Below are 13,986 nucleotides of genomic sequence, written 5' to 3'. Positions count from 1 at the left end.
ATTTAAAGGGTGAGAGAAGAATCTGTGGAGACGCTTGCGTCGGTTCCTGACAGGGGGAGAGAGAGGGATTAGGGTTTCTCTGAGACGGGGGCCTCCATGTAGCTTTGGTAAGACCAATTTTTACACCCATTTGTTCCTTCGATTCGCTACTTGATGCATTATTGTCATGAATATGCTGCCTTGAGGTGCGAAATTTCCCTCTTTTATCGGATGTTACCTGGTTAGTGAATATCGCACTATCGTCTCGGTGATTATTTTCAAATTTGCTGGTCATATAGCTTGATTGGTGGATTTGATATGTGGGATATTGCTAGATTCGAGGGTATGCAGTGTGGTCCAGTTGACTATACTAGATTTTTTTTTGGAAGTTCATGATGAGGAATGTTTGGTTAGTGTACAGAGGAATCTGTGAAATGATGTTAGAAATGTGAAGTTGTTTTGTTGTATTTAGGTCAAAGATGGTGGATGCCAATATTTGATGGGTTGCTATTACACACTAATGATTTCTACACGGTTCAGGGTGTTTCGACACCATTTCGGATATTTCTAGGGTTCTTTTTTTGGAATGTGGGATTTCTTTTATTTTAAACAATTGAAATTAGAGGAATAATCTACAACATGATTCGATTTGATTAAGAAAAAAAAAATTATTGGTTGTGAACGAATTGGTACAATAGAGGTTAAAGTCAAAAGAATATAAAAGAAGATAGAAAAGAGTGATAAAGTAAAAAATAGAAAAAAGGATATCTACAATCCATCAAGTGTTATAGATAAACGTTTAATCCTATTTGTAAGGACAATAACGCTCTTAGTTGAGCTCAATAAAAGGCTCAAGCTTGGCTCGAGCTTAATAAAATTTCTAATAAACAAGCTTGAACAAGCTCGATAAGTAAATAACAAGCTTGAACACAGCTAAGCTCAGCTCGGCTTGGCTCGTTTACTACCCTATAAAAATTAGACTATAATAATCAGACTATAGAAACAAGTTATAAAATATAACTAGTTGAGATATCATTAGTTGGATTCATCTCAATATGCTTTGGTACATACCAAAATGTACTAAATGTTGACACAGTAGAATCCTTCTTGGCACAGGCAACACGTTCAGTACAAGAGAGAATATCTACGTCAACTAGGATTGATTTTGGTAATTTACTAGTACAGTAAAATTCAGTTATGTCGCTTGATAAGACATAAAATTCCAAATCATGTAACTAACATTTACTATGTTTATCATTTGCAAAGTATGTATTTAAGTTAATACTTGTAAATTATAAATAGAGCATCTACAAATTTTATGTTATTTTGGTTTAATATAAATTGGTTCAAATGAATTATATTAGATTTTTTTTTTGTTCGACATGTGGTCAGCAGAATATGTGGCCCATGCAAGGGCAGTTTAAAATCATGGCTAGGGTTTGGGCGATGTAGAATAGATTGGACCATGATTTAAAGGGATAATTAAGTAGGTTTAGTACAATCTATCCTCAACGAGTAGCAAGAACAATTTTATTTAACTTAGATGTATATAACAATCTCATCTTATTATTTGGTATTTTTTATATTCAGAATAAATTGATAAGGTGGCATTCACACATGTTATTCTATATATTGTGTTAGATAATAAAGTGACTAGTCACATCATCATCATGTGTATTTCTCAACCATTTGTGGTGAGCTTCATGAAACTTATCCTTTTATCGAGCTTTATGCAAGGTTATAAAAGTGCCTACTCACATAAATGATTAAAAGAAGCTTGTGCAAGTTGAATGTTGAGTGGGAATAACATTTAAGTTTGTAGGATTTTCTTATGTGACTAACATTTATTGGGGCTAATGGGCCATTTAACCTAATAGGTGAGATATTGCCACATCAATTTAACTTAGTTTTAACAAATGCTTACCACATTAATTTAACTTGGACCAACACATATGGTGTTGATATGATAAAAGTTCAAGGTTGAGTGGCATGCCTCGGTAATGTTAACGCATGCGGAGGCATTGGCATTCAATGCCTTGACATGCATGATTGCATGTGCATGTATTCTCTTCTTATTAGTTTTGTCACCGATAAGTTGCATCTTGTCAGTCTCATCAGGTGACTATTTAATCTGTGGTTGATTACAGAGTTGTTAAAATTGTCAAATGTCTCCAAGCCATGAAGAATGCCATTGCGATACCTCCAGAAATCCTATTTATAGTGACAAGAAAAAATTTGAACTGTCTCCTAGTGGGACAATAACTTCATCTGGAAGCTGGACTGATGTATCTATGCCAAGTGATGTGTTCATGAGTTCAGGACATATGGCTAATAAGTATGTCTACAAGAGGAGGAAACTACAAGGAAATTCACTTGCTCTTCTCCCAGAAGACAATAATATAACCGATACCGATAAGGAACAATTTGAACTTCCTCCTAGGGAGCCAGTAGTTTCATCTGGAAGCTGGACATCTGTGTCAAATCCAAATGAATTGTGCACAAGTTCAGGACATAAGAGTGACGGATATTCATATGTCTACAAGAGAAGGAAGTTACAAAGAAATTCACTTGCTCTTCTTCCAGAAGATAATAATATAACAGATGGAACACAAAATTTTGGTGCTGAATTGTGCATTGATTCCAAGGACTGCTTGTTGGAAGTTCATAAAGCTGATCCTGAGACAACTCCTGTTGCTGTTCCTACCATAAACATTGACTCATTTCAAGACTCTGGCTTGCATGATATGTGTTCTATTGGAGAATTTAGAGTGCTAGATAAAACAAATATTGTAAAATTTTCGAAATCTACACAGGAGAGTTACCATAATTTAAATGATAGATCTTCATCATCAAAATCTAATTTTGAACTTACTTCGACTTTTATCAAGATACATACAGATGACCCCTCTTCTGATGTTCTGGAACTAGGAGAATTTAATTCAGCAAAGGATCTTTGTATCTATGTACTCAAGAAACATGGGCTGATTGGAAATTGTTGTGCTAGCAGCAGTCATTCTGATTTACAAATTCCGTTTGATGATAATAGCAAGCTTTCTCAGATATGCAAAAAATGTGGGCTATTTGATGACCCACTGCAGATGCTTATTTGTGACCAGTGTGATGAAACATATCATCAGTCTTGTTGTGTTCCTCGTGTGACAAAGATTCCAGGGAATGAATGGTATTGCCAACTTTGCTTCAAGAAAAGGCCAAAACTTCTTATCAGCAAGTCACCTGATACCATAGGTGAAATCTCTGGTCACACATATAATATATCCTCCAGAAAGTATTCCATATCATTCATGTTGAAGGACAGTAAACCATATACCACTGGGGTTCGAATTGGTAAAGATTTTCAAGCTGAAATTATGGACTGGTCTGAACCAGTTACCAAGTACGCCAGCTTTTCACCTCTCATTGAATTTCCTAGTTTGTTGAGATGATATGAGATATGTTAATTCATATTTCTGTTTTGTGGATGAAATCTGACCTAGAGTAGATATTGGTTCCTATTGTTGAAACATTCTCTTGTATTCACTTAAAGATAGAATCTGTTTTATTGTAATCCAAGCCTACAAAATTAAATGTCATATATTGCAAGTGGTACACAAAATTTTCTTGCAATCACATTATTAACCTACATATTGTTGCATTTGAATTCATCTACAAAAATCACTTTTATGGCCATCAAAGAAAAGTTGTATGAGCTTTCATGTAAGTTATTTTTGTGTTTTCCAAAAAACGCAATATGGGACATAATTCACATGTCAAACATTTTATTTACCTTGAATGATGCTACTGAAAATTGATAGTAAATGGAATCCACAAGTTAGATAATACTTGACCCCATGATGAATTAAAAATAAGCTAAGAAGAAACTGTCTTGTTCAAGATGACTGGCTATCTATAAATGTTTACTTTATCCCATAGAGAATGTTACTAGTTTTTATGATAATAACAATACACACTAGCTTTTATTTGTCAATCCTATGTTCATTTCCATTGTTTATTTGGTTCCAATTTGCCATCGAAGATATTCCATTCCTTTGTGCATGCAGTTCCTGTAGAGTGGCTTCAAATTGGTCCCTTAAGCTTCAATTGGTTATCCAAGCCACGATCCATATTGTTCCTGATGTATTCTCATTAATTATGCAGTGAAGATGATTATTTTGATGAACCTTCTGAAATGGATATTGATGAATCCGTAGATTTGAATGTAAGTTGTAAAGCTTTTATCTAAGTAATCTTATTTCACATTGTTTTGGATGCTAAATGTTATAGATTATACTAGGTATGGAGAGGAAGAAAGACACAATGTCCTAGCAGTATTGGTAATTGGGTCCAATGCCGGGAGTTCTTGTCTTCAGATGGACCTAAAGAGGGGATTATTTGTGGAAAGTGGCGCAGGTGAATTTCTTTTTCTTATTTTCTTTTGGAAGATTTAATATCTATTTCTATACCAACAACTGAAAAAAACATACCCAAATATCTTTTTAATTGATTATGGTTAGATTTACTAGCTGAATTCTCATATATATATATATATGTATATATATATATATATATATGTATATATATATATATATATATAGAGAGAGAGAGAGAGAGAGGTTTGCCACCTCATGGTGCACACCTTGTGAGTTGTAATTTTTTTAAAAATTTCTTTAGCATAAATACTATAACCTAAGCCCTAAGCTCTTAAAAAAATACACTTGCTCACAAGGTGTGCACCATGAGTTGAACTCAAAGCTTAAGTATGCTGTAAAAATTTAGAAATTACAGATTTTAGGCTAAGCAAAACTAAATTTAATATGTGAAATACAATTTCAATATAAGAAAGAAGTGAGGTGTAGTTACTTTGGATGGAGTAAAAAGAATCTTTGCAGCTATGAGTTTAAGATATCATGGATCTGTTGGAGATATTGATGAAGACATTGTTAATATGAAAATGATTAAGTGGTTAAAATGAAAAAGAACTTCTTGAGTTTTATTAGATAATTCTTTGTCCCTACGGGAAAATTTTATAAAATTGGTATGACCAATCATACTTCATGGCTGGGATTTTAATTTTTATGTAGTTAGAAAACATATAATTAAGTCTGTTTAATAGAAATGAGAACTCTAAATGAGTTATGAGGCTATCATACTCTACACATTCAAAGAACACTCAGAAAAAATGTATAGTTAAACAAGTAGAATTGATTAAAATTGAAGATGTCAAAGGTGATCCAAGAAAAATCTACTAAACATAATCAAAAGTGATTTAAGAGATCTGTGTACTACTAGGAGATAATCTTATAGAGAACTAAGATCTATGTAATGCTCCTTGTTGAAACACAATTTGTTCTTGTAGTAGGTTACCAAATTTGCTAATCATACAATTTTATTTTGTTGAGTTCTAGAAACTAAGGGTGCGTTTGGTACGCGCGTTTTTCATTTTCATTTTCATTTTCTGGAAAACGCGCGTTTTCTAGAAAACAGAAAACGACTTTTTGTCATTTTTTGTTTTTCTAGAAAATGCAAGCTATTTTTTTAGAAAACAAGCATGAAAAATGCAAACCAAACATCATTTTTCAGAAAACGCGCATTTTCTAGAAAATAAAAATGGAAAACGCGTGTACCAAACACACCCTAAGTGTTTTCAGCATGACTAAAATTGGATATAACATGGCAATGATAAAACAAGAAACAATGACATGATCAAGCTAAGATATTTGGATTTAACTTTCGTCATGAATGGTAGATTCATGGAGAAAGGTATATTTGAAGTGGAAGTGAGCATCAGACAGTCTAGATAGTTAAAGATAATTCTGTAAGATTAAAAATTGAGTTTGATCCTCATCCTTTAAATGCTTCTTCAAGATGTTTCTTGTATGTACTCTAGAAGAGTTTGAAGATGTGGTTAACTCAATGTACATTGCAGGGCTCCTCTTTTCATTGTTCAGAGTGAAGATTGGGATTGCTCATGTGCTGTTCAGTGGGATCCAATTCATGCAGATTGTGCAGTGCCTCAGGTGAGTAATCTATAGTAAATCAACTAGCCTTTTAGGCGATGCTTGTCTGCTTATTTCCAATTGTCCGCTCCTTATTGTATTCCAAGTAACCTATGCGATAATGTGATATTATTGATCAGTGAAATATCTTGTTTTCTGTTATAATTCATTCTACCTCTTTCTGCTTACCTGAGTTCAAAATTGAAACCTTTTTGTTTGTTTTAGCTTGATGGTTTCTTAATACGGCTAATAGTATATAAATGTGATTTATCAGTTTTACAAGTCATAATGTGTCAGGAATTTTATTTGAATTGATCATCTTTGATGGTTTATTGTATGTATTTCACTAATTTTGTCCTGCTCTTGTATACTTGTAGGAGCTCAAAACTGAAGAGGTTCTCAACGATCTGAAACTTGTAAAATGGGTACACGTCAACAACTATATCTGTTATTTAATCCAATGTTTTCCGTAAATTTTGTTGCCTGCATATTTGGTACACCATCTTAGAAATATACTGTCTTTGCCACATGTATAGAATTCATGATACTTGGGGTTAGAATTGAATGTTTATCTAGAAGTCGCCTACCTATCCACTAATATCATGGATTCCAATGTAGTTCTTGTATCTTCTTACATATCAGAAATATATTTGTGATGCATGGAATAGTTAGATAGAGGTGTGTTGATTAGTTGGTTCGATCAGCCAAATCAAAGTTCAAATGCAACCTTGGATTAGAATCAAATCAAACTGAAACTCCCCAACCTTTTATAATTTTACTCATTCTTGTTTCTATACATATCAAACATCTAGATTCCATCCATTGTATAACTTTTGTTCGTTATTTAACCACAACTGGTATATCGGCGAGCCTTGGGTATCTAGATGAGAAATTAATTTAATTAGGCGAGCCAAAATGGCTCTTCACTTAAGGATTCTTAGCATGGATCCTTCGACATTCAAGTTAGTTTTGAGTGCGAATAAGAAGTGCTTGATTGGATGGTGCAAGGAAAGTAAAGTTCTATCTCTAAAACTCAATTTTTTGGCAAGCGTATTAGCTAGCTTTACACACTTGGATTAGTAAATGTCAGTGTCCTCTGAGTCAATGGCTCATGGTTGATATGGCTAGGCCATGCCGAGCTTCCATCTGATGGTGATACATCACCTCCTCGGCGATGCTCGGTCCATAAGGTGTTCCTCAAGGCGACGGACATTCGGCCAGAAGACTTGCCCCTCTTAGTGTGTTCAGTTGAATTGAAATAGATTGTTTGTTTACTTGTATTGAAACTTAGTACTTTTATATTGTTTTGTTTCTGAACATGCCAATGCCATGCAGCTGAGGCATCATCTGAGTGACAAATCGATGAAAGACGACTCCAACTGAAGTGTCGATTTGGAGGATACAAATGCTATGCCCCCTGTTTAGTTTCTTACATCTTACTCTAGGAATTTTGTTGTGTGGAAACTTTACACCATCACACCCATATAATTCTTGTGCATATAAATATGATTTTGAGTACTCGATGTAGACGAGCATTATTTTATTTCCAGATTTTTTGAGAAATGTAAGAGGCACTGGAAGAATGATATTGTTGTAAAGAAAATGAAACAGTTTTGTTGTAAAAGTTAAAGAGGGCAAGTTCCCCCAGTTTTTCTCGAGCTTGCATTTATTCAATTTCTGAAACTTTACTGCTTTTTTTTCACAAAAAACCGCTAGGAGTGCAAGAATCAAGATATTCTTGAGCAATTACCCAGATAGCCCCTGGTACTGAAAAGGTATTTGTGAGTGAGGTCCTTATATTTCAAAATATCTAAATTAGCCCTTTTCATTGTACCAATAATTGCTTGACTAGCGACAAATATAACTGATTGATTAATATTATGGAACAGAATTAAATATTATTATTTTATGAATGTAAAACGATCCGTTGTAGTCTAGCTGGTTAGGATATTCGGCTCTCACCCGAAAGACCCGGGTTCGAGTCCCGGCAACGGAATCCTTTTATGATGCAAAAAATGGTAAAATGATTTTTCGATAAATTTTTTATTTAAAAATGAAAGTTTTTTCTTTCTAGAATGCAAGTGGAATGGCATTTATGTAAAAAAAGAAACAGAAAAAAAACACACACCGAAAGAAGAACGTATTAATGGATCCTGATTTTGTGATCCGAATCCAAATCCGGCCCGAATTATTGGCCCCCGATTATCTAGTCCGATACCCACTGAGTTTTCCCCAAGTCTCCCGGTCACTGCCATAGCTGTCGCCGGCGACCTCCCTCCCCTGCTCGCCGCCCCTTTGATTAGCCCTCGCCACTGCCACCGCCTCCCTCGTCCACCGTACGCTTCTCGAAGTTATTCGATCGATCTGAAGAGTATATTTCTCCCTTTAGAAAAAGTTCAAATCTGGTTTATATTTTATCGTTCCTGAAAACAAAATTGGTGGATCGGGATTCTATGTGCTGTTATTAGGTTGATTTCATGTGAAGATTTTCTTTTTCATGTTCCGTATAGCCAGAAAAAATTATTGCTTGGATTAGTACTACTCTTTCCTAGACAAATAGGGAAGGAGAGATACTGTCTTCATGGCCTTTAGGCAATCTCCTCGCTATGTGTTCCATTTATATCTTCGCCGACGGACTATTCTACTTGTTGTTATTATTATTATTATTTTTTGTTTAGGGATTTGGTTAGTTTCTTTCATTCGTATACTTACATTTAAGGATATTAGCTAGATTAATTCTATTAGAGGCAACTTTAAAAGGGAAGAGTGTTTAACCACAGCTTTGCGAGCAACTGGGTGGATAAACCTTTAATCTCGACCATATTAACTACTTTATTTGCTTATTTATCATTGTCATGTTTGCTTATGAACTTTGAAATACCTTTTCTTAGCTTGTGAGTGTCCTTATGACATGAGAGCTCAATGAGTAACATCGATGAGCTTCACATGGACATATTCTCTAACATAGGTTTATGTGGCAATTAACCATCCTCAAATTCCACCACATCAGCAAGAGTCTAGTTCAGTTTCAGAGCACGTATAAAGCTTTACAGTTTTCAATGTTTTCAGAAGGTGTAAGACTCGAACTTAGTGATGACTATAGGTTCTAAGTTTCCGCCTTAGATTAGTCTGTTATATGTGAATACATACCTATTGCAAAATCAACTGAACTACTGTTGTAATTGTTTGTTTTGCCCATGTGGCTAAATCATACGTTGGTTATGGATCTATTAGCCAATTTGAGAACATGTTTGCTTCAACATGTATTGTGGAGTAATTCCATGTTTCTTTTTGTCCAGAGAATTGCCCAAGCTTGTTTTTCCACAAACTTAAATCAGGAACACAATTGATTCTTAGCCTCTGTGTTCATCCATAAAATACAAAATAAAGCTGTTGAAGCAGTTTGCTTGGTCAGAGATGGGCATGTTTGCTCCTATGGCAAAGTGGATTCCTCAGGATGATCTTTTGTTGAAGAATGCTGTTGAGGTATTAATTCCCTCTTTCCCTTTTCCTTGGGTTATATGGTTGCCTGATTGATGTTGTTCTTGTGGATTTTTTTTATCTGTCTTTGTTGTTCTCTTATCTCCTTTGTTTATTTCTTCACGTGGCTGACTTCATTCAATTCTATAGTAAGAAATGGACCAATGTTGATTTCTTCATAATCCCTACTTATATGAGTGATAGTATAAGTGAGAATGGGTAGACTACTCACTTTCATTCACACTTTAAATTGCTGACAGACTTCCCCATTTGTTATTCATATCATTGTTAGAATTGAATATGAAGACAAATGCTACAGGCCCTTTCATTTGACAGGCTGGTGCTTCTCTGGAGTCATTGGCTAAAGGTGCAGTACAATTTTCCCGACGATTTACCATACAAGAATTACAAAGCCGTTGGTATTCACTTCTTTATGACCTCGATGCATCAGAAGATGCATCTACTCGTTTTATCGAGATTGAGTTTCAACTTTCTTTACCCGGACATTCTAAAGGAAGCAGAATATATGATTCTAAAAGCATGCAAACTTCATTTGGAAAAAGGAAAGGCCAGAGTGTTCAGAGCTATTATTATGCAATGCAAAAGAGAGTTTGCAATGATCCATGTGCTTCAGCTTCTCTTGATTTCGTTACACAAGCTGGTCCACATATCATTAAACCATATGCTAGTAGCCATGAAGATCAATTAACTCATGACAATTATCAAGTCAATGATCTTCCTGGATCAACTAACTTTTATTATGATGCTGAGATCTATGAACATTGTAGGTCAGATGCAGTTGTTGGTGATGATAAAATTCTGAGTCATGCTAATGACCATGTTGACTTTGTTGAAGAGGAAACTTCACATGAGAAAATCGACATAGATTTCTTAGAGCCCTTGTCTGAGGATAATTTAAGCTCAGAGATTGGAGAACTTGGTAATACATGTGATAGCTTATGCTATTTATCTCCGTCTCTTAAGTTACCTTATGAGAGCAGAAATGAGGACAAGAGGATCGATTCAAGTTGTCCTGGTGTGGAATTAGAGCCAGAACTAGATGCTGGAGCATCAGAAACTATTTTAGATAATCCCCATATCTCAGAAGAAGGCATGGAATTCCTGAATCACCACACACACTGTCATGAAGATGATAACCTTCTAATTGGCATGGATATGTACAATGAAGTGAAGCCTTCTTTTGTAAACATAGACTCAATTTTCTCTAGTACTTATTGTGGTGCAAATGAAGCTGTTATGCCCAATTCTGATCAGCATACTGCAACAGAGGTTTCAAAAACATTACTTACTGATATTGCAACTGGCAATGCTTGTAATGTAACTAATGTCAGTTCCTCTCCTTCAGAAGTCCTTTTTCCATCAAATTTTCCAGAGTCAAGTTCTACGACCTGTTTTTTAAACACAGAAGATCAGGAAATTCCGTGCAATGATCACGTTTTTCTTCCATTGTTTTGTTCCTCAAAACATGAAGGAAAGGATGACTTTTCTTCTGCAAAGGGTTTTCCACTGGGCAGAGACAGATCTGTAGGATTGATGACTTCCAGAAAGCAAGAACAGGTTAAGCATTTATTTCAAACATGTAATCACGACAAGATGGATCGTTGGTCACTTCGAGGTGATCACTCCTCTGGCGCTAGCATAAAAGTAGTTCTACTTGTTCATCCCATCCATAAGTTCATATTTAAGCAAGCATGAAAACTATAAGCTTTCTTTTCGTGCAGATTCAACTTCTTATAATGTGCCACAAGGTGTGCTTCCATCACATGCAGAGAAATTTTCCCAGCAATTGTTACTGCCTGTTCCATTAAAAAAATCCCCAACAGACGATAAAGAGGAGAGTTTTCTAGACAGTGGATTTGACATACCTAGATCTGCTGAGATCGAAGCTATGGTAAAATGTGACTTCAACTTCTTTGAATTTGCTGTACTGTAGCTTTGAAATTTGCAATAAATCCATGCTTGGGTTCCACAAGTTGTATAACTTATCTGTGAGCTTTTCTTTCTAGATTCTTGATATGGACTTGGATTTATACGATCAGGGATCTTGTTCCTTTACTAAGGAAGGTAATATTTGCTTATTTGTCTGAACATTTAGAGTAAATATCTGGCAATTTCCTTGGCCCTCTCAAAATGGTTTTATCTGCTGCATGACATAGTGGAACTCCTCCTGCTGAAGTGGAAATGAACATGATATTGGTTTTTTTGGCATGGGCTCTCAATTTACAAGTCCATTATCTTCTGTATTTAACTTAATTTTTTTACAGCCACAGAATTTTATAGCACTTGCTTTCTTTCTCAGCTGCAAGATACCAATCAGACGTGGGTAAGAAGGCAATCATAAGGCTCGAACTGGGTGCTAGATCATTCATAAATAGAGCAATTTCTTCTTGTGGCGCTTTAGCAGTTCTCTACGGTCGTCATTTGAAATATTTCATGAGAAAGACAAAGGTAGTCTTTCCCATTATTGGCCATTTTATGCCTAACGTTCTGAACTTAATTTGAGATTAGAATCTGTTTTATAAGTTATCCAGTCTGTTCCTGAGTTGCTTTACCCATTTGTTCAGGATTCCAATTCTACAGTTTTAATTTTATTCTTCATGGACTTTCATATAGTTGATTTATAGACAATTAGCAGTAATTACCTATATTGTTACTACTAGCAAGATTCTTCTCAGTTTAGGCAGAAGATTGGGATTGAATTAAAAGATTTAAGAATTCTAGTAAGTATTTCTAAGCAACTTCTTCAGGTTTGTATTATATATTAGTAAGGATCATATAACTGCTGCATTTTTCTATCACTATCTCCTTATTTACTTCCTTACTCTTGCGATATAATTTCTCTCGCATTCCTGTACTAGAAGTCTTAAAACCCAGTGAAGTAATGATAAGCTTGCAAAAAAGTCTTCAAACTTAGTGAAGTAACCAATTTGTTATACTTGGCTTCACATCCTCTTTCTCTTTTGAATGTTTTCAACGTAGGTTTCAATGGGAAGAGCAACTCAAGAGGCAAAAGTTGACATTGACTTGGGACGAGAAGGACGTGCCAATAAAATATCTCGATTCCAGGTATAGAGCATTATTTGATTGCAAGCAAAGATACACTTTCGTTTCAAACCTGAAAACTACTGAAATCCCTGATGGAATGTCTAAAGCTTATGCTTAAAATGGATTTCAGATGATTAGAACAAGGCATAAGATTGTTCGGCAGAAAATCATTATTCTCTTGAGAAACACAATTTACACATGGCCATTGGGGATAATCACTTGACCCACCAGACGAATATCTATCTCTATCTTTTTATTCTTGAATTTTTAGGAGGATGAACCTTTTTCTTACAGGCAACAATTAAGATGCGTAAAGATGGATCATTTGTTCTCAAGAACTTTGGTAAGCATTCGATATTCGTCAATGGCAAGGAAGTGGCAACCAAAAGTTGGATACACCTAAAATCTGAATCCTTGGTTGAGGTACGCGGATAGTCAACTTTGTAAACATTCCAACCACACTAGAGTTGCAATTCCTGGTTTAACCGGTTGAACTGGCTGCCCAGTCTGATTTTACAAACACTAGTCCTCGTGACACTGGTCTTACATAGACAAATGCAGTAGTCTGTTCATTTTGGAATGGAGTAGAATCAGCCCAATTCAATATCAGTAATTCATACAGTTGATCACTGATGGATGATGCAGATCGATGTGTTTGTAGGTTATGTCTATGCCACTCATGTTCGAGGTGAACGAGACTGCAGTGAGGCGATACGTAGCGACGTCACAAGACTAGAGGACATGTCAGTAGAATCCAGATAAATATTGTGTAAATAATATTATTATTTGCTTTGGTGGATGCCATGTTTGCGTATTAAGACTGCGACATCTACTCACTGTGTATATGTAAATTGCATACCAATGCTACTAATTACGAAACGAAATCCAGAAACATTAAAAATTTTCATTTAAAATTGAACAAAGAAATGGAACTACATACTACAAGCCACCCTTGGCGATCAATCTCGAAAAAAATTGCAGTTTCAAGGGGATGATTAAACTCCAAATTTACTCAACAAGAAGGTGTATAATTGTGAAAAGGAAAGGAAATTACGGAGAAACTCGTGTGTTTGAAGAATTGTTTGTTGGAAATGTGAATGAAATAAAGAGGTGGAGAAAAAGAAATTTAATTGTGTATGAGTTTTTAGTTTTACATAAAGAGTTTCTTGATTTTATTATTGGTGTAAATTATGACATATGTATTAATGTTGTGAGCATATGCATGAGAAGGTTCTTTCTCACGCATGGGTATGTAGGAGTGCAAATTCAGGGTCTAGATTTACATTGAATTAAGTTGACTCGTGTGTAAGTATGACTTATGCATCAAATGTTGGATCGGCTGAGACAAATTTGTCCAGTGAATGAATCAATGTTTTGCCACTTAAAATCTCTTTTTACTATCTGCTCAATAGTGCAACGAAAATATTAAATCTATTAATGACGATTGTGTAATGTGTTGATAATAATG

At 35.1% G+C, this 13,986-nt stretch overlaps 2 protein-coding genes and 1 non-coding gene across 6 annotated transcripts; all 3 read left to right on the top strand.

Moving 5' to 3' along the window:
* LOC122051610 lies at window positions 1–7,630 on the top strand. Of its 2 annotated transcripts, XM_042612818.1 has the most exons (7): window positions 1–107; window positions 2,127–3,373; window positions 4,135–4,195; window positions 4,271–4,386; window positions 5,903–5,993; window positions 6,350–6,397; window positions 7,308–7,630. In XM_042612818.1, the coding sequence occupies exons 2-7, from the start codon at window positions 2,145–2,147 to the stop codon at window positions 7,353–7,355; spliced, it is 1,593 nt and encodes a 530-aa protein (XP_042468752.1). In that variant the 5' UTR covers window positions 1–107; window positions 2,127–2,144; the 3' UTR covers window positions 7,356–7,630. The 2 variants fall into 2 exon arrangements, 1 of the variants encoding a protein (XP_042468752.1); XR_006131466.1 differs by lacking the exons at window positions 5,903–5,993; window positions 6,350–6,397; window positions 7,308–7,630 and having other exon boundaries at window positions 4,038–4,195; window positions 4,271–4,359.
* A 265-nt stretch (window positions 7,631–7,895) lies between these two features.
* On the top strand, window positions 7,896–7,968 carry TRNAE-CUC. Its single transcript has one exon. It is a non-coding gene; the product is annotated as a tRNA-Glu (tRNA).
* Window positions 7,969–8,183: 215 nt separating this feature from the next.
* Window positions 8,184–13,336, top strand: LOC122051609. Of its 3 annotated transcripts, XM_042612815.1 has the most exons (9): window positions 8,184–8,343; window positions 9,272–9,458; window positions 9,789–11,088; window positions 11,195–11,364; window positions 11,480–11,537; window positions 11,773–11,921; window positions 12,453–12,539; window positions 12,813–12,941; window positions 13,180–13,336. In XM_042612815.1, the coding sequence occupies exons 2-9, from the start codon at window positions 9,390–9,392 to the stop codon at window positions 13,252–13,254; spliced, it is 2,037 nt and encodes a 678-aa protein (XP_042468749.1). In that variant the 5' UTR covers window positions 8,184–8,343; window positions 9,272–9,389; the 3' UTR covers window positions 13,255–13,336. The 3 variants fall into 3 exon arrangements, with proteins under 3 accessions (XP_042468749.1, XP_042468751.1, XP_042468750.1); XM_042612817.1 differs by lacking the exon at window positions 8,184–8,343 and having other exon boundaries at window positions 9,317–9,458; window positions 9,772–11,088; XM_042612816.1 differs by lacking the exon at window positions 8,184–8,343 and having other exon boundaries at window positions 9,321–9,458; window positions 9,745–11,088.
* The last annotated feature ends 650 nt before the right edge of the window (window positions 13,337–13,986 follow it).

The sequence above is a fragment of the Zingiber officinale genome, chromosome 3A (genome assembly GCF_018446385.1).
Source record: "Zingiber officinale cultivar Zhangliang chromosome 3A, Zo_v1.1, whole genome shotgun sequence".
Lineage (NCBI taxonomy): Eukaryota > Viridiplantae > Streptophyta > Magnoliopsida > Zingiberales > Zingiberaceae > Zingiber > Zingiber officinale.
The sequence above is the reverse complement of the archived record's forward strand: the minus strand, read 5'-3'. Positions and strand labels throughout refer to the sequence as shown.